General features: G+C 35.1%; 1 protein-coding gene and 1 non-coding gene across 2 annotated transcripts in view; both read left to right on the top strand.

The window, feature by feature from the left end:
* Positions 1-21624, top strand: part of FAM122C (family with sequence similarity 122C) — a 34525-nt gene that overhangs the window by 12194 nt on the left and 707 nt on the right. The window contains exons 4-9 of the mRNA XM_008569041.1: positions 5395-5448; positions 15651-15694; positions 15798-15852; positions 17228-17320; positions 17683-17771; positions 18349-18410. Coding sequence (XP_008567263.1) covers positions 5395-5448; positions 15651-15694; positions 15798-15852; positions 17228-17320; positions 17683-17771; positions 18349-18410 — 397 coding nt within the window. The remainder of the gene's footprint in view (positions 1-5394; positions 5449-15650; positions 15695-15797; positions 15853-17227; positions 17321-17682; positions 17772-18348; positions 18411-21624) is intronic.
* TRNAI-GAU lies at positions 3934-4007 on the top strand. Its single transcript has one exon. It is a non-coding gene; the product is annotated as a tRNA-Ile (tRNA).

Here is a 21624-nt window from a genome sequence, read left to right on the forward strand (position 1 = left end):
AAAAAAAAAAAAAAAAAAAAAAAAAAAAAAAAAAAAACAATAATCACTTCCAGAAAGTCTTTTATATTTAGTTTATAACAGTTTGCCACACCATGCAGTTCTCTTTTTCTTAAAAAACATGTCATTAACATACAGCTAAAGTACCATAATTTCTATCTAGAGAGTACAAGGGTACTTCAAACAGTTCCTGGAAAGATTTGTATTATCTTTTAATTCTATTTTTCCGTGAACTTTTTGTATATATGTATATATTTAAGTTTAGGTTAGCATGTCTTTTTAATTAGGTTATAAGTCTTATAAACCTTAGTGTTTAACATTATATACTGTGAACTTTCTGCACATTTAAATGATGAAAATATGAATATCAGTATGAATTAAACTTATTAAAATTCTCTTGTTCAAAGATGTGCACATATATATATGTATACATATTTTTTGAGGGTTTTTTTTAGGAAAAACTTAAATTTTTCAGACTTGGTTTATGCCAATGCACAACTTCTCAATGATCAGTGCTACTAAAGGGGAGCACTGGGGAAGAATATCCAAAACTGTGTATAAATAACAGTATTGTCTACTTGCTTTAGAAGGTCGATTATTTTTATAGGATGCCTTAAGAATGGATATACAAATATGTTTTTAAATTAGCAATATCTAGTGTTGGGAATGTGCAAGGGAATTGATATTCTCATACCCCACTGGAAGTAAATTTGTATAAGCTTTCTGGGGGGCAGTTCAGCAATGTATATGTATCAACGGCCTTGCTACCCAGAAATTCCAATTCTATGAATTTATCCTAAAGAATTAATTAAGGATGTGTGCAAAAATTAGCTCAAAGGATGTTATCACAGCATTAATTATAAGAGCTAGCAAAAATTGTGGCAACAGTTGGAATGTCTAACAATAGGGAATAGGTTAAATGAAAGAGCCTTCATTACCTGTGTTTGAATTCTAGTTCTAGCAATGACTGTATGACCTTGAGCAAGTTGCTTATTCTCCCTAGCCCTCAGTTTTCTAATCTTTAAAGTGGGGACAATAATAGTGCCTACATCATGGGGCTGTGAGAATTGAGCAGGATAAAACATGTCTGGCACATAATAAGTGCTGCTTATTATTGTGGTATATCCATACAGTGTAATATTCAGCCTTTAAAAATGGTGTTGCAGATGAATGTTAACATGGAAAGATGCTCAGAATGTATAATATATGGACATAAACCCCCCAAACTTTAACATAGTATGTACAGTAGGATCTAGGTCTGGAAAAACAAACACTGAAATATTTGCTACAGTCATCTCTGGATGGTGGGTGATGCTGTTTTTTGTCATTAATTATGTTTTATACTGAACATGTATTGCTTTATAATGAGAAAAAAGTGAGTCAATTTCTATTTTTTTAAAAAAATTGGGAGAATAGGCAGAGCACAGAGGGATTTTAAGGCAGTGAAACTATTCTGTACAATACCATAATGACGGATACATGTCATTTTTATATTTCTTCAAACCCACAGAATGTACAGCACCAAGAGTGAACCTTAATGTAAACTGTGGACTTTGAGTGATAATGATGTGTCAGTGTAGGTTCATCCATTCTAAAAAATGTACCACTCTGGTGGGGATGTTGATAGTGGGTCAGGCTTTGCATACGTGGGGGCAAGGTGTGTATGGGAAATCTCTGTGCCTTCCACAGTTTTCCTATAAATCTATAACTGCTGTAAAAATTAGTCTATTAAAAAATAAATTAAATAGATAAAATTAAAGATCAAATAAGAAGAAGACTGAAGAATACTGGTAGTAGGAAACAGCCTAGTTTTATAAATCTACCACATATAATCCAAGTTATTTATAGGTAATTAAACATTGAATTCTAGAAATGTTTGATGATGGTGGTGATAATGGTGGTAGTAATAATAGTCAGTTACCATTTATTGAGCACCAACTATGTGCCAGGCACTGTGCTAAGCATATTACATGCATTATCACCATTATCACATTGAATATAAATAGATGCTTGAAAGAGAAGCTCTGGTACATTGTTAATAACACTATTCCCTAGAGCAACAAATCATATACTCAATGTATCCCTTTTATGTAAGTTTTACCCAGAAAAGTTTCTTGACTTTTGTGAAAAGGGTAGGCTAATAGCATTATTGATTTGAATGAGAAATTTTCTTGAAATAGTAAGCCTAGAACATGATTACTACAGGCAAGTCTGAGTTACTGGCCAATCAACAGTCCACAACTGTCAGACACTTCCTTCTTTATACCCGTCCTCTGGATGGGAACTGAACCAGTCTCAGGGCTGATGAATATCTGAGTATGTCTATTCCAAAGTTAAATAGATGGTGCTGTTAGGTGTAACCTGCTCCTCTCCTATATGTGCCAGAGTAGATCAGTTCTCCCCAATTTAAACTTTTTGAGCATGGCATGTAAAGCTTTCCATCATCTTCACCCTTTCAGCCTCAGAGGCTTCTCTCCCTCCAGGGACTCCTGGTGTTCCTCTCACACAGGACTAATCACCTTTCCTAAAACTTGCCAAGCACTTTCACTTTTCTGTTGCTTATGCTGTCAAACTCCTCGTCCTACAAGGCCCAACTCAAATGCCACCTTATGCTTTCTTCTATGTCTTCTACCACCCACCCCCTACCACACATCTACTTGATCTTTGTTTTTTATTCCCACCCCACTTTGCCTCCATTTAACACTCATTACCATGTCTCTTATATAATATCTGTTTCCATGACTGGTTTCCTCAGTGGATTGTAAGGTCTCTGAGGGTAATAACTATGGCTTTTTAGTTTTGTTTTGTTTTAAACTCTCTCCTTCCCCTCTGAGCAGAAAAACAGCTCCTTAAACATAATAATGACTCAAAAAATATTGAAATACTTACAAGTTAGCCATATCTTTATGATAGTGAATTATTATGGTGAAGTAGTTGTGGCTAAGTGTCAACTATAATATATATGTAGTGAATTTTTAATTACTTATATATGAATTTTCTGTTGTTATTTTTGCAACCTTGGCTGTTTCATCTACCTTCTAGCAAATTATTGGGAAAACAAACTGATTTAAACTTTAAGCAAAATATAATTAGTAAGGTAATATGCTCCTTAAAAAGTCATATGATACATTTGAAAACCCAATAAAAATTCAGATTATCTGCTTCATAAAAACATTTATTTATCCAACACACTTTTTGAGCACTCATCTCCCCACTCACTCCTTGCTATGGATTGAATTGTGTCCCCCATTAATTAATTAATTAATACATTCATGTATTAAAAACTTAATATCCCCACTGTGACAGTGTTAAGAGGGTGGGAAATCCTATTATGGTAATTGAAATGTGGGGCCTTTAAGAGGTGATTAGATTGTGAGAACTATGCCCTAGGGAATGGATTAATCCATTGATGGTTTAATGGTGGTCATGGGCATGGTTCTTATGGCTTTAAAAGGAGATCAACTGAGAAGCTTAGCTCTCTCTTTCTTCTGCCATTCTTGTCATGTGACACCTTGTGTAGAGTCACCCCCAATAAGGCCCTCACCAGATGTGTTCCCTGGACTTTGGACTTCTCAGCTTCTGAAACTGTAAGGAATAAATTTTATTTCATTGTAAATTACCCAGTTTCGGGTATTATGTTATAGCAACAGAAATGGACTAATACATTCCTCTTACTGCCTCTCTAGGCCACCATCCACCTATTGGTTTCAACCAGGAATCTCAGGCAGATCTAACTCTTCCCTCTTTCTGATCCTTTCTCCAATCTGCCTCCTTCTCTTCATCCTTGCCTTTTTCATTCAGACACTCATCTTTGACCTGGCCTGTGACCCTCTTCTAGTCCCTCTTTCCTCCACCGTTAATATGTTCTGCATAATGCTGCTAGGGTTACCTTTCTAAAGCAGATATGACCTTCTTGTTTAAAAGACCTTTGAGGCTGGCCAGTTAGCTCAGTTGGTTAGAGCATGGTGCTGATAACACCAAGGTCCAGGGTTCAATCCCTGTACTGGCCAGCAGCAAAACAAAAACAAACCTGTGAGGTTTAAGAACTCAAAGGAACCTATGCTTCGGGTTTCCCATTGGGCCCGAAGGCTAAAGTCCAAAACCCATAATCTGGTTTCAGCCAAATTTCCCCAGATTTGTTTCCTGCCCTTCCTTCTTAAGTACCAAGTTCCAGCCACACTGAATCTCTCTGTTCCCCAAACATGCCTCTGCCTGTGTATCTCTTCTCACTCCTTGAAATGCCCTTCCTCCTCTTCTTTATCTAATGAATTCCTACCTCTTCTGTGAAGCCTTCTCCAAGACCCCAGGCAGAGTTCTTTGTCCTTTGAACTCCTATAGATCATAACTCTGTTCTGGCACTTGCCTATGGCCTAGTTTTCCCTAACTAGACTTTGACTTGCTCAAGGACAGGAAAATGTCTTATCTTTGGATCCTCAGGGCCTAGCACATAGTAGGTGCTCATTAAATATTTTTGAACATGCAACTCAAGTGCTCTTAAGATATAATGTGAAGGGAAGATATGGTAAATTTATTATCTGGCATTTCAAAAAATAACCAGGGTACAATAGAATGATAACTGAATTCTGAAGATAGTTTTTAAGCTTCATTTTCACACTTAACTTTAAATCCCACCATTCTTTCATTCCTTCTCTTGTGTGGGTCCCCATAAACTTTGAGAAAAGACTGAAAAAGAGAAAGTAACTCTGAAAAAGAGAAAGGACAGACAACAAGTATCTTAGCAACAAAGAATAAAATGTACTAATTAAACTACTTGAAAGTGATTGCCTTAAGTCATTCCATATCATGAAAGTTTGGTTTCCCCAGCTAGGTTCCAAGATATTTGATGGAGTTATTCTGTTTAGGTTTCTTTTGTGTGCTTTGCAAATTAGCTACTGATTTAATGACTGTTTCAGCTTTTTTTCTGGGTAATGCCTCTCACTAAGCTAAAACTGGTAAGAAAAATGAGGTTATTTTAAGATCTAGTGCCTTAGGAAAGTAAGGTAGAGATAAAATCTTCTATTGATGTTCTACCCCATATTTCATATGTTAGCAGTTATCTTATTTTGAAATGTATGGATTTTTAATTAGTATAATTTTCAGTCAAGACCTAATTGGATTTTTTTTAACTTTGAACTTAACTGATCCTGTTGCTGGCATGCATTAGGCACTCAAAAAATATTTTTTATCAACACATAATAACTGTACATATTTATGGGGTGCAGAGTGATGTTTCAATACATGTATACAATGTGTGATGATCAAATCAAGGTAATTAGCATATCCATCATCTCAAACATTTATAAATAAGTATCTTAGGTAATTCAACATTGACTTAGTGTTTAGAAATAATTATCAGAAACATTACAACAAACCTGACTTCAATATTTTAAATTTCAGTTGTTGCCACCTCCCATTCGTACTTCCATCAGCCGCCTTCATCAAATCAAACAGGTAAGACTTTCAAAACTGACAACTGTTCATTACAAAAAGTAAATTTTATTTTTCTTCAAAAAATACCTATGTTTCAATAATTCTAAGTGAGGTCATGTGTAATTAAGTATTTAATTTCAGGAATGTTTCTTTAAACAAAACAAAACTCAGGAGCCCTCAATTTATTTGGCTTATTAACTATTTTAATAAATTGATAATTTCCAGAAATATGGCATACTCTTATACCTTGTGTTGGGCTCTTTTACCTGCTCGGAATCCTGAAGGCTATGCCAATTTTCAGGCTATAGCTCAGACCCTTCAAACCCATTGTACAGATTGGGTCATAGACCCCTCAAATGGCAGGCTGGGTTACCAGACCCCTCACGTGCTGGCTGGGTCACCAGACTCCTCACATGCCAGGCTGGGTCATAGATCCCTCACATACAGGTCGTGAGCTAGGTAATTGGGAAGGATCCCAGGAACCGTTTACAGAGTTGACATGTTCATTGCAACGTGAGCTCAGTCCTCAGCTTCCTCAGCAGCAGCAGCCTCCAGCAGCAGCGGTGGTGGCCTCCTGGAGCATCCCAGGGTCCCTGGCAGCAACAGCTTGCAGCAACAGCCTCCAGCAGTAGTAGTGGCTTCCCTGTAGCCCCCCTGCAGCATCCTGGGGCCGGAGGTGGGGGTGGGGGAGACTGGATCAGAGCCATTGGTCCTTTATACTTAAGTCCGATAACCCAGGACACTGGATGTGAGTCAGACAACCCAGGAAAACCTAGGTGCATGTGCACAGTTATCATTTACATCAAATGCTTGGCAAGATTCTGAAGATCTGAGGTCCCTGACCATTTACCTTTACTTTCCCTACACCTTGAATTTAGCTTCTTCCAGGGATCTCAAAGAAGAATGCCATATATAAAAATTAATTTTCAAATTCACAATAACCATAGTTTTCATGTTTTTTTTTAAATGCTTAGATGAAAAATTGGGGTTTTTTGACAGATAAAATGGCCCTTATGCTATCATTTTGTGTTTACGTCTTAGAGACCTGAGTTCAGGGACACACTGTACCTCACTGGTTTATGTTTTTTGTGTGTATATGTATGTGTGTATGTGTGTACATACATGCACTCGGTAGCACAAGCCTTATACAGGATCAAACACTTTAATTATCCAACGATTAGCTACAGAACTCAAAAGATCAAATCACCAGTTCACCACAGGTGGTAGGAAGTTTTTGACCCAGCTGCAAGGGGGCTTAACAGTTATGAAGTACTTATTCACTTAGCCCTATAATAGTTATTTTACACCTGTGTTCTCATTTTATCTCACAACAACCATATAAGGTCAGAAACTAAAGAGGAAAAATTTAGTCATTTACCCAGTGTCCAGAGGTGGTGAATGTCAGAGCCAAGATTTAGCCCCAAATTACTGGATTCTTTTCCAGCTCCCTGTTCCTGCCTCACTGGCACAAAACCCACAGTAGTTATCTTGTAACCCTGGTTGTTAGTCCTTCAACTCTTGGGGCCTTTCTCTCTTTCCCTCTCACCCCCACACCATGGCTTCTCTAAGGTCAGCTTATCATCCCCTACGAAGAAAGTAAACATTATTTTACTTTTTAGTAGATAAAGCTTTATTTTACTATTTGTCTTTGTATGTAGCTATTTTAGAAATTCTTAAAGAATGAAAGAACTTCAGACTTGTAGTTACAGTGACCTCTGGTTTATCTGTGCAATTTCTCTCTTTGCTTCCCCTAAATTAAGTCAAATATTTGAAAGTTGGTTACATGTTGTTATTTTATCATGAAACTTGAAAAAAAGGCTAATTTAACTGGTTAGTAATACAAGTTGTGAAGCAGCTTATTTCCATAATGACAGAATATATATTATAAGTATTTAAAATGAAACAAGCAGAAAATGAGTGAGATGGGAAAATATAAATAACATTAACTTTCAATTTGGGTACTGGTTGAATAGAAAATTAAAACTTATTTTCAGCAGTTTAACAGTCTGATAGATATCTTAAGTTGCATATTTCTTTACGTGCAGTCTTTAAGCATGCCTTTTAAGTACAAAACAGAAATGTCTGGTTGTCTCCCTATTACATTCTGAACTTTCACTTCAACAACATTAATAAGGGAATTTATTTCATTTTATTTTATTTTCCAGTAAAATGGAGGAAGTAGTAGTAGCTATCTCATAGGATTGTTGTGAGGATAAAAGGAATTAATATATGCATAGTGCCTGGCACATTGTGTTAAAAACTTTTTAAATGAAAAATTTAAAACATATATAAAATAGAACCTACATGTACTCAACACCCAGCTTTAACAATTACTCACATTTTGTACATCATTTTTCATGTATCCCCTTCTATTTTGCGGGGGAGGGAGAGGGTGCTTTAAAGTAAATCCCTGACATATCTTTTTATCTGAGTTTATGGGTATTAGAAGGGCTTTTTAAAAATATATATACATAATCACAAAGACATCATTAACCTGTAACAAATTATTTCTTAATCTCATCTAAGTCCATGATAAATTTTTTTGATTCTCAAAAATGCCTTTTTTTACTAATTCAAACACGATCCAAACTTGACATTTGATCGATATATTTCTTTTTTTTTTTTTTTTCTTTTTCCCTTTTTGTCTTTTTTCATTCCCGGCAACGGATCGCAACCCTCAGTGTCACGCCCGTACCGGACCGGGACCGGCTACGGGATCACAACCCTCGGTGTTGCTCCCGCACCTCGCTCAGCCAGTGAGCGGCCGGTCTGTATGTGGGATCCGAACCCTCGGCGGGAGCGCCACCACGCTTCCCAAGCGGTGCACTGTAGCAGTGCCCCACCGGGCCGGCCCGATCGATATATTTCTTAAATCTCTTTTATTTAAACAGTCTTCTCCTCCTGTTTTTGTTCCATGCCACTTATTTACTGAAGAAACCAGGCCATTTGTCCTGTAGAATGTCCCACATTCTGAGTTTGCTTTGATATTGTGTTAATATGTTCTTTCATTTCCTGTACTTCTTGTAAACTGATTTGATGATACTTGCTTTTATTTTTAAATAATCACACAGCCCCAAGTAAGTGTTAGGTTCTGGGTCAACATTTAAGTAAGTGTATGGTTTAAGTTGTACCTTTCCTATTAGGCAGTCAATGGACAATTTCTTCTCAGCTGTGGCTGTTGGCTGTTTTCTAAGTATTAGAGAACTTGAAAACATCAAGCTGGAAGTGAATTTTCTAAATACAAAATAATTATTCTTAAATATTCAGGAAGTATTCTTTTTGTGTAATTTTCCTTTTCTAATAATAGCTGAGCTTGTATTTCAAGAGATTTGAAAGCATTCAGTCTGTAGTTCCCTATCTCCCAAAGCCCTAAACATAAATAAGTGCTTTGCAGAAATAATTTGTGTATTAGTTTGCTCAGGCTGCTGTAACAAAGTACCACACACTGGATGGCTTAAACAACAAAAATGTATTGTCTCACAGTTCTGGGGGTTAGAAGTCTGAAAGGAAAGTGTGGGCAGCATTGGTTCCTTCTGAGGGCAGTTAGGGAAAGAGCTGTTCTAGGCCTCTCTCTTTGGCTTGTAGATGGCCATCTTCATGTTCACATGGAGTTCTCTCTGCATACATGTCAATCTCCACTTTCTATAAGAACATCAGTCATTGGATCAGGGCCTACCCTAATGACCTCATCCTAACTTCTGCAAAGACCCTATCTTCAATAAGATTACATTCTGAAGCACTGCGGGTTAGGACTTCAGCATATGAATTTGGGGGGACACTGTTCAACCCATAAGTTTGCTTACAGTATTTTGTTATAAAATTTTATTTTCTGACTTCTTAAATAGGACATAAGATCATTAGCACCCAGTAAGAGCTTGACTTTCTCTACAGTGTCTTAAGTAAAATCAGTTAAAAAATTATCTTCTCACACACTACCTCTGCATTTCTAGCATCCTTTGTATTCATAGCTTCACTAATGTAAACTTTAGTAACACATATTACAATTTTCTTTCTATCTTACCTGGACTGTATAAATCAAATCAGTGTTAGACACAAATGTAAGGGAACTTTATGAGATAAAGCCATTTAAAACAGATTATATACCAGCTGGAGTACAGGTTGTCATTATGATAGGCACAATTTAGATATCATCTGTGTCTGTGAAATTCTGGCCAGGTTTTACAGTTAGCGTACTCTGGAATGTGTTACCATTTTCTAGTCTAGTAAAGCGTTGAAATTAGATGTTTGTGATATGTTTTTGAGTTTTCCTTGTAATATAATAAGTGTCCAGTCTTTTTCATGAAGAGAAGTTCTTGAAGGGAACAGCCTAGCTTATTTTAAAAGAAATTTAATCGGGTCTTAGTTTACAAGTTGTTTCTTTCTTTCAACAAGCATTTATTGAACACTGTGCAGGCACTCAACAGCTAAAATATTTCAGACATAGTCCCCTTCAGAGAGCAAAGGTTGGTAACATACTGTTCCCATTTTTACCTTGCATACTAAAATATTGAAAGCTAACTTTGAATGCTCAAGTGCAGCAACTCTCCTTAACCTAGGTTTCTAGTATACAGTACACTTGGCCTCTGACAGTTACATGGCTCTTGAGCTTTTATCCTCATTTTAACAATCTCATTTTATCAGAAGCCATCTCAAATCTACTTTGGAAATAGGCAAGACATCAATGAAAAAAGTCAACCCCCTTTTACTAGCAACCCTTAATAGCTGATGTTGGCCAATGCTCCGACTTTCAATGGGAGGAATATTAAGCAAAATTCTGTCCCAGTTCCAGGAAAACTTGCTCCTTACTTGTTAACTGAATGAATTACAAAATACTTTGAACTTCCCCTTAGAGGAAAACATCTTCATAAATATTAAATGGAAGAACTATACTAACAATTACATTTTGCTGAAAAGATTTACCATTATTCCATTATTTTAAAAGACTGATTATCTTTTCAAACTACCTTTCCCAATTTCCCTCATTTTCCATAATTGTATCAAAATAGTGACAGTCACATAGTTTTAAGACTCAAAGCTCTAGCTTCATCTTCAGTTCTTCCTTATTTTTCTACTTTATCCAATTAGGCCTCTAATCCTGTTAATTTTCCCTTGACAACATCCTCTCTGTCCTCACTTCTACTTCCTTCTTCTGTCTCTTGGGTCTAGATTACTGAAATAATATTCTAATAGATTTCCTATCTCTCCCAGTTTAATCTGACTTCCACAATCAACACCAAGACAACTTTTCTAAAACGTTATTTTCACCTTTTCTCTCCTACACAAAAAGTTATAATCTTTTCCCATTACCTACTGAATAATAATAAGAATAGCTAATATGTATTGAGCATTTACTATATGCTAGCCACTATGATGAGAACTGTATAACCACTCCTTTATCCTCATTATTATCATCATCTTCATATGGATGAAGAAACTGAAGCTCAGGATTCCTCACTTGCCTAAGGTTGCACAGGTAGTAAGTTACAGAGCTGGGATTCGACTCAGTTCTATTTGGCTCCAAAGCCTGTAGTTCTAACAACTATGCTACTCTGCCCAAACTCTTAAGTTCAAACTCTTCAACCATTTAAGACCCTATCTTAAATAATTTGTCTTAAATAATCTCATCCAGATCTTGGAAGCCCTAGGCCAAATTTTAATTCTTTCACACAACTCTATTCTATTATGGACTACCCAAAACATTTATTGTTTATACTATAGACGACAACCTTTAAAGTCTTTTGATCACACTGCATCAGTAAAAAAGGTTTGAGCATATGCCTTCAGTATATGTATACAGTATTTACTTTTATACTTTGGACGTGTGCCACTGTGCTAGTCTATTATTTTATCCAGCTCTTTGATAGCTCAGAGTAGCTCAGCATTGTATTTTCACAGTAATGTGGCAGATGATAAGCTGTGCTAGGAATGGCACAAGTTTCACCTTTGCCATTTTCCTAATATTTGCTTCAATTTGTACTACTAGTAGTATCTTCTGTCTAAGGTTTCTTTGTAGGAATCTTACTAAGACACTTATCCATTCTGAGGGGATTGGTTTAGTTAAAACTAGATTCATGTATCTACCTAACTTCACACAGATAAACTGCAATTACTTGTAATCAGGTAAATGCCCCAAATGCTTTTCTCTCATAAGATCTCTGAAACCTATGGGCTGAGTGAGGGCACCTGTGTCAATCTGTATATGTAATATCAGTAAGCCTTCCTTTATTACTGTCTTAGTACACACACACACACACACACACACACACACACTTCAAAAAGTTTGTGGAAAAATGAAATTCAAAAATAATACAAATCTTTCCATGAACTTTTTGGAGACCCCTCATGTGTGCGTGTGTGTGTATTTTTTATATCTATATCTATATCTATATATCTATATATAATCTCTATTTTTTCTTTCTGTTTCTCAGTGGATCATCTCATGCACCCCCTAGGCTATGTTTGTTCTCACTTTGGAGAGCACCAGCTTCACACATATAAATGTTGGCTCTCAAGTACTACTTGAAGCTTCTTTAGGGAAGGCTCATTTGCTTATTTCATGTTCCCAACAATATTTAATACCATATTTGCCCCACACTATACTAGATACTTTATTATGTATGGAATATGTTTTTAAGAATGCCAGGATAAATTTCGACTGTGGTTTTTTGTTTTGTTTTGTTTTTTTAATTATTTTACCCATTTTGAAGAGTACAATTAGTGGCATTAAGTACATTCACAATATCGGGCAGCCATCGCCACTCTCCATTTCCAGAACTTTTTCATCATTCCAAACAGAAACTGTACCCATTAAACAATAACTCCCCATTCTCACTACCACCCCCACAACCTATATCCTACTTTCTGTCCTTATGAATTTGACTATTCTAGGCACATCATATATATGGAATCATAAAATATTTGACCTTTCATATCTGGCTTATTGCACTTAGCATAATGTTTTCAGGATTCATCCATGTTGTATTATGTGTCAGAACTTCATTTCTTTTTATGGCTGAATAATATTCCATTGTATGGCTATACCACATTTTTTATCCATCTGTTGATGAACACTTGCATTGTTTCCACCTTTTAGCTATTGTGAATAATGCTGCTATGAACATTGGTGTAAAAGTATCCATTTGAGTACCTGCTTTCAGTTCTTTTGGGTGTATACCTGGAAGTGAAATTGATGGACTGTTTGGTAATTCTATGTTAAAATTTTTGAGGAACTACCAAATAGTTTTCCCCAGAGTCTGCACCAGTTTTTGTTCCCACCAACAATATCCAGGGGTTCCAGTTTCTCCATATTCTTGCCAACACTTGTTTTCCATTATTTAAAAATAATAGGTATCTTGATGGGTGTGAAGGGGTGTCTCGTTGTGGTTTTGGTTTGCATTTCCTTAATGACTAATGATGTTGATAATCTTTTCATGTACTTTTTGGCCATTTATGTACCTTCTTTGGAGAAACATTTATTCAAGTCCTTTGCCCATACTTTAATTGGGTTTTGTTGTCATTGTTGTTGTTTTCATTGAGTTGTAGGAGTTCTTTATATATCCTGGTTATTAACCCCTTATCAGATACATGATTTGAAAAATATCTTCTCAAATTCTCTGGTTGTCTTTTCACTTTCTTGATAGTGTCTTTTGATGCACAAACATTTTTAAAAATTTTGATGAAGACCAATTTATGTTTTTTCTCTTGCTGCCTGTGCTTTTGGTATCATGCCCAAGAAATCATTGCCAAATCCAACATCATGAAGACTTAACCTATGTTTTCTTCTAAGAGTTTTATAGTTTTAGCTCTTAAGATTAGGCCTTTGATTCATTTTTAGTTAATTTTTGCATATGGTATAAGGAAAGGGTTCAACTTTATTCTTTTACATGTGGAAATCCAGTTGTACCAACATTAGTTGTTGAAAAGACTGTCCTCTCCCCATTGAATGGTCTTGGCATCCTTTTCAAAAATCATTTGACCATATATGTGAGGGTTTATTTCTGGGCTCTCTATTCTATTCCATTGGTCTGTGTGTCTGTTCTTATGCCAATACCATACTGTTTTGATTACTATAGCTTTGTAGGAAGTTTCAAAATCAGGAAGTGTGAGTCCTCCAACTTTGTTCTTGTTTTAAGATTGTTTTGGATACTTGGGACCCCTTGATATTTTACATGAATTTTAGGATGGGTTTTTCTATTTCTGCAAAAAATGCCATTAGGATTTTGGCAGGGGTTGCATTGCATTTGTAGATCACTTTAGGTAGAATTGTCATCTTAATAATAATTAAGTGTTCCAATCCATGAACATGGATATCTTTCCATGTATGGTTTATTCTTAAAAGTAACTATTTATGTGAAAGGGATACTTGCATATAATAGAAAAGTCAAAATATAGTAAAGTACAATGAAAGAAAGAGCAGTATACTTCAAATTTCACTACTCATTGATAACCACTGTTAATTTTTTGGTGAACATCCTTCTGAACACCTCTTATAATTTTTTCATAAATATTTGTCAAATCCATTTTTTCCCACTTAATATGTCATACCTATTTTTTTATGACAATAGCTAGATTTAAATCATGTTTTTACCATCATTTACTTAAGCAAACTCATACTGATATGAGGAGACTTCAAAAAGTTTATGAAAAAAATGGATTTAAAAGATAAAAAAAATACGTGTATAAACTTTCTCAACATAAGCCTCATCATGTTCAAGACACTTTTGTAAGTGATGGGAATAACCATTTAGTCCATCCCCGAAGAACTGAGGGTCATGGGAATTTAACCATGTCAATGCAGTCTTTTTTACATTATTAACTGAGGAAAAATGGGTGCCATTTAAAGATTTTTTAAGAGTAGGAAACAAAAAGAAGTCGGAAGGAGCCAAATCAGGACTGTAAGGTGGATGCCAAATGATTTTCTATTGAAACTCTCACAAAATTGCCATTGTTTGATGCAGGAGCATTATTGTAGTGAAGAAGGACTCTCTGGTGAAGCTTTCCCAGGCATTTTTTTGCTAAAGCTTTGGCTAATTTTCTGAAAATACTCTCATAATAAGCAGATATTAGCATTCTTTGGCCCTCTAGAAAGTCAACAAGCAAAATGCCTTGAGTGTTCCAAAAAACCGCTGCCATGACCTTTGCTCTTGATCATCCCCTTTTGCTTTGACTGGACCACTTCCACCTCTTGGTAGCCATGGCTTCGATTGTGCTTTCTCTTCAGGATCATGCTGGTAAAGCCATGTTTTATCTCCTGTTATCATTCTTCAAAGAAATGCTTCAGAGTCTTGATCCCACTTATTTAACATTTCCACTGAAAGCTCTGCTCTTGTCTGCAGCTGATCTGGGCACAGCAATCAGCCCCCATTGAGCGGAAAGTTTGCTCAACTTCAGTTTTTCAGTCGGAATAGTGTAAGCTGAACCAATTAAGATGTCTATGGTGTTGGCTACTGTTTCTCCTTTTAATCACCTGTACTTTTCAATTACGGCATGATCAAGATTAATTTTTTCCTTACAAATTGGTGAGGATGGTCTGCTGCTGTGGGCTTCCTCTTCAAAATTGTCTTGTCTCTCCTTAAAACGAGTTCTCTATCCATCAGTGATTTCATCATTCTTCCACCCAAGCTTCCCCATAAATTTGATATTTGTTCTTACCTCAATTTTAGCAGAACTCATATTCCTCTGATAGGATCTCTTTTCACACTGATGTGTTATCCTTCTTAGTGCCTCAAACTAGATCCTGTTCAGAAACGTTATAACAAGTTAGTATGAGTTTATTTTGGTGCAAAAATTTTTGAAATCCATGCAAATTTTTTTCATAATATGCATTTTCCACGAGCCTTTCCTTGAGCCTTTCAAAAATGCCTTTAGTAGACATTTAGTTTGTTTTGAACTGTGAGTATTTTTTTTAATATCATAGTATTAATAGTAGAGGAAATTATACAATTTTGAATGTTTGATGTTTTCTCTTGAATACAGAAAGGTATCAAGTTTTTCATCTAATCACTTCCTGTGTATCTGATGTACTGTAATGCATGTGTATTAGATCTTTGCTGCAATATTTTGTGCAGCAATGTAGAGAACCATATACTTATTTAGAAATTCATTTCTATTCTAGCTCCTTTATAGCTTAGTTAATAATAACACAGGGACATCCAAATGAAATCAAACTTTGTAAAACCATAGGAACTGGGTATTCAGTTTATTCTCATTTTCCCACCTTTCAGGAAGAAAGCGTGGATTTAATAAATAAAGAAGCAACGCAAGAACGGTGAGTACTGCACTTTGAATTACTATTCTGATAATTTGTATATTCAATTGTATCTTTTCTTTCAGATAGGGTAACTGCAGTACTGATTTCTTTTCTTTCATAGGGTAGTACAAACTGCAATACACATAAGTCAATCTTGGGAAGAAAGTTTGAACCTGGTATGGTATTAACACTTCAATTTTGTAGAAAACTTCAAATTTTTATTTATTTGCAGTGTTGGCATTACCTAGTTTTGCTGTAATTTCTAGAAACTTAAGCTCTCATTTGAAACTAAAATTGTATCTGCTGCATAAGTAATTTTTGATTGCTCCTAAGAAACAGTTTATGATTTACCCATAAAAATAATTATCATTGTTTGAAAGTGGGGTTCAATGTAAATAGTTGTGTGATACAAAACCATGGCTGTTTTGGATTAGCTTCCTTTCTGTCCTAGTAGGCCTAAAAAAAGTTCAGTTGTGCTGGTTAAAATGCTTAGATTACAGAACAATAAGTGATTTCACTCCCTTCTACATAATTTATTAACTATATATGAGAGTTTCAAAGCACAGATGAAAAATATTGCATCTTTATGCCTGTAACACACATACTCCCACTAACATTTTAACATACAACCTTTAATTTAAACATATTTAGATTTAGTTACATCCCTCATTAACATTTGTTTAATGTCTCTGTACACATTATGGTTATTTAGTTGTGGTAATTGAATGATGTTTGCTGTTCTTTTTCACGGACATCTCAGATAATGACAGAATAAGAATTCAGCTGAAATTTGAGTAGGAGATATTCTGGTTAATGTCACTTTCCAGATTTGGGAGTTATTAGATAAGGAAATGGATCATCAGCAGAAGCAATGACATCTTATTTTCCTTTCAGCCCTGAGTGCCTTAGATGGGTGTCTATCCCTGAAGAATGAGTAGATAACCTCTGGAGAATGTCACTTTTCATGCTTTGGTGCTAATACAATTTATAGATGCCACTGGAGTCCCTTCACTGGCCCAATTCTAATTACTTTAGGTGTTGGCATGAGTGAGCGAGTAAGAGAATCTGTGATTATGTTAGGAGGAAGGGAACATGTAACATACAAGTTTAACTTGGCTTGTGTTTTGGAAAAGAAGAGAGCAGATTTTGCCCACATAAAATCTATAAACATTTTTCATAGATGTAGTTATTCCTGCCATCCCATTTGTATCTTAGTTCTAGCCAAATTCTTTCTGGTTCTTTCCTAGACATAATATTGTAGATTTAATAACAAAGCACAGGTCAAACTCAAAGAGAAAAGCTTAAATTTAGGGTTTGTGTATATAGTATGTATTGCACAATCTAAGTCTTTCTGAGGTGCTAGGAAGCCCCTCAAACACCATATAGCTCTTTTCTCCAAAAGGCAAAGGGTGCCTTTGCTTCCTAAAGTGAGTCTTGGGTTCCCCGCTTACTTTAGGATGGTGAGAGTTCCCCATGCAACAGTTACCTCCCTAAGTATTTGATTAGTAAGTGGTCAGGGCTACAATTGTACACTACTTTCTGCTTGCACAGAATGACAATGATGTAGAGAAACCATCCTCTCTAAAGTGCATTGATTTAACTCCAGTATCCTCAGTGGCTTCTTCTGGCAGGGGGATTGGGAAGGTAAGAAAGGAGTGCCTATAAGCCTATGTACCTTGAAGTATTTATGAAACATTTGTGGTTACCCACTTAAATCTTTTGGGGGATATATTTTACCATAGTATATCTGATTCTAAGTAACAGCTTTCCTGTCTTTTTCATTTCTTAAAGTATTATTTACATATAATAAAATCCACCCACTTTTAAGTGTACGGTTAGATTAATTTTAGTAATTATGTTATAATCCTGTAACCACAACCATAATCAGGATATAGAAGAGTTCCCACACTCTCCTGCCTCACCACCCCTACCCACCCTGAGAAACCACTGACCTGCTTTCTGAGAAAAATGGCAGTTTTAAATCCTCTGTTCCAATTTGGTTCTAGCAATGTTTTTCTCCATCATTACAAACTTGTGTGAATTGTACCAGTTTGCCTCGAAGTCCTATTCCCAGTCCTTTGCTACAATTTTCAGTGTAAGTTCATGTTACATGAAAATACCAAATTGCTTATAAAATAAGAATTTTAGACACATGAAAGAAGTTATAACTCCAGGTTTTGTGACAAAGAAGTGATTTCTTTTTAGTGAAATTAAAATGTCATTGTTTGAGTTTATCCTTTTATATACTGAAAAAAATCAAGTAACTAAGAGCATATGAGATCATGTGAAGAATTAAGTAATTCATTAACCCTGCTTGAACATAATCTTCCTCTGACCAAGCTTGTTGATAAGGATCAGAGCTATCTCTAGAACTTTAAACAACTTCATTCATGATTCTCACCTTGATTTGAGGTAAGTCCCAGCCAGGACTGCAGGTCCTTTTAGACTGTAGGACTCAAAATCCTGAACCCTGTCAATTAGAAGACGGTTTGCTCTTGAGACATTCCTGTTTTTACCCACATTTAGAGAAAAGCAGTAAAACGATGTGATGTCATATAGTGTACATACATAGTCCTCTTTTAGTGTATGTCCTTAGATCTGTTATAATGAAATAGTCATTGCTAATTTAGCTCAAAAATTTTATTATAATGATCATGATGATTTTATTTTAGAAGAAGCCAAAACCATAGCAACATTGTTAGACCAAGTATCCTTGGAGAATTAAAAAGAAAAGGTACTTTTATCTACCAGCAGAAAAAAATATAATTTTAAGTTATTTTTATAAAATATTTAAAATCAAGTGCTATAAAAAATTCATTTTAAAAGGATTTTATTTAAAATATGTTTGATAAGTTACTAGAAGCCTTTTATTTTACCCAAATGGAAATATGTAGAAAGACACTTTGAAAACTATAATTAAATGCTATATAAATGTGAATTGAGTAATTTAATTCTAGTTCAGTCTGCTATTATGATTTTCATTATATACATGTAATTCACCAAACTAGCTGCCTTAGATACTTTCAGAAACAAGGTAGGGAATGAATTAATGAATGAACAAATAAATATAGTGAGTCAATCATCAAGTATTTTTTGCTGAATCTCAACCCCTGTCTCACCACCACACACACACATTGATATCATATGAATAAGTGGGAACAAATTAGATCTACTTACAACAGTAAAAATATACATGTAGGTTTGTGTTCTTTGATGTTTAGCTCCTTATAGGGGTTATTTTTGGTTAAATATATGGAAAGTGACCCACCTACTCAATATTAAAAGGGTAGTGGAAAGAACGTAAGTTTTTTTTTTTTTTTTTAAAGTCCTACGATCCTGGATCCCACTTTTCCATGCTACCTCACTAAGCTATGCTTTTTTTCCTTTTTAAATACAGCTATTGAATTCTATATTTAGTCCAAAGTTTAACTACAATGGAGAGGGGAAATGAGTAAATAGAAAAGGAGATTAAACTTAAAATGTGTATTTGTGAAAAATCCATTAAGATAGAAAAAAGAAAGAAGAAGAACAAAACTATAAAGGAAAGAAATTGAAATATACTTCAATGTTCCATGTATTTTGGATTAATTAATGGAATCTTCCTAACAACTTATGTAACTCAGCAAGCACTTTTTATATTCTAAAACTAAGACTAAGTAAATTCTGGAAAACACTCTTTTCCAAACTAAGCATGTTGTTTTATGAAGATGCATCAGTGACTTAGCTTAGGTGTTCTTTTGCCTATGCTGTGAAGTTTGGGCTAGTGTTGAAAAAATATTCCAGTTTAGGGCTGAGCCCGTGGCGCACTCGGGAGAGTGCAGCGCTGGGAGCGCAGCAGCACTCCCGCAGCGGGTTCGGATCCTCTATAGGGATGACCGGTGCGCTCACAGCACTCACTGGCTGAGCGCGGTGCAGCCGGTCTCAAAAAGGACAAAAAAAAAAAAAAAATTCAAGTTTATCAGTAGTTTAAGAGCTGTTAGGAAGTTGGGGTCATTTGAATATTTAAAATAAAGTAAGCTTAAATTGACGGTAGCGTTTTACTAAATTAAAATAGTTCTCCTTTGAAGACATTTATACATAAATTATTTAATTACATTGAAAGTGCCTGGAATTTTGTTAGACTTTATTATCTAAAAATTTGTTTTTATAGTTCAATTGTGGCATTTTATACTTGAGTTCTACCCAGTATCTTAGTAGATGTGACATGTCTCACACAAGCCTGCACCTGGTTTTCAGCTGCTCTAGAGGATGACTACCTTATTTTTTTGAGGTATCCCTAACAGAACTCCAAAGCAAATTCTGTGTACACCACATAGACTATATTTTACATCAGACCCTATACAAGCATACCCTATACAAATTTGGTAAAAGTTCATCTGGCCATCTTTGGCCAAATGCAATAACAGATAAACAGAAATCTAATTTTATTTATATATTTTGGAATATGAATATTCATTTCATAAACAACAAACTGTGTCCTATTTGGAGACCATTAATACAAATGAAATGTGGGGAAAGACGGTATAAAAATAAAAAAGAGGTCCTGGGTGGGGGGCAGATAAAAAGAATGAGGACTCTGTAAAGTGGAGGAGAGTGTGAAATAGAGAAAAGTTTCCAAGTGTATGAAGGCATATCTCAGTGGTGATAAGCAGCCGTTACTAGGAGTCACTAGCAGTTACCAGCAGTTACTAGCAGTTATTAGGAATAAGCAAGAGCAAATAAGACTGCAAGTGGGGATTCTAAGAAATCTGCAGAAATTGGGTAGCTGTAAATATCATTTTACAAGTAATGCTGATTTTAGCAAAGAAAAATTTAATTTTCTTTTGTGGGGAATTTGTATTAATTTGTTGTGTTTTTAACTTAAATCAAAAAGGAGAGATGAGTAGGTTTTCCATACTGATGTAAGTGTAATCTGGCAAGGGATAGGATACCAAACTTCTTTTGAACTTTACGAACCATAATTATACTCCTAAGGAAGTCTGTGGATTCTCTATCTTTAGGGATATTTGTTATGATGACCTTAGTGTTTTATCATTCAAATATATTCCACTCTTCATCTACACAATGGAATACTACTCAGCTATAAAAACGAATGAAATACTGCCATTTGCAACAACATGGATGGACCTTGAGAGAATTATATTAAGTGAAACGAGTCAGGCACAGAAAGAGAAATACCACATGCTCTCACTTATTGGTGGGAGCTAAAAATTAATAAATAAATTCACACACACACACACACAAAAAACTGGGGTGGGGGGGAAAAGATATAACAAGTACAATTAAATAAATAAATAAATAAATAAATAAATAAATAAATAAATAAAAAAAAATAAAAATAAAATTTTTAATTAAAGCTAAAACAACAACAACAACAAATATATTCCACTCTAGACGTTATGGGCTTGAACATCAGTTTTTCTTGTCCGGACATAGTTATTGTATGAATGTGAAACATTGTACAGATTTTAACATTTAGTTCAAGGCAAAGATTATAGCAATGCAGTTTTTTGAGATTAGATGTTTCTCTTTAATCTTAAAAGTAGATTTGCTTTGTTCATTGTATACTACAAAATAATTTATCTATTTAGTTTATTATGTATGTTTAGCAAAATAAAGATAGCAACAACTTAAAGGTTTAAAATAAGGAATGTGATTAAACTCATTAATCAGTCTTACTACATAGCTATATAAAATCATGTTGCAGAATTTAGTTAGTAACATAAGAAAATGATAATCATTAAAAACAAAAAGTATGTTCTCAGAATTCTGCATGGAAGAACTGCATAAAACAAAAAGTAGGTTAAATATAACTAGTATGTACAATAAAAACCTGATTTTATTTTTAAAAAGTCATGTATGCTCACATATTCAAAAATTACTGAAGTGGGCCGGCCCGGTGGCGCACTGCTACAGTGCGCCGCTTGGGAGTGCGGTGGCGCTCCCGC

This window comes from Galeopterus variegatus, unplaced genomic scaffold (genome assembly GCF_000696425.1).
Source record: "Galeopterus variegatus unplaced genomic scaffold, G_variegatus-3.0.2 Scaffold459, whole genome shotgun sequence".
Lineage (NCBI taxonomy): Eukaryota > Metazoa > Chordata > Mammalia > Dermoptera > Cynocephalidae > Galeopterus > Galeopterus variegatus.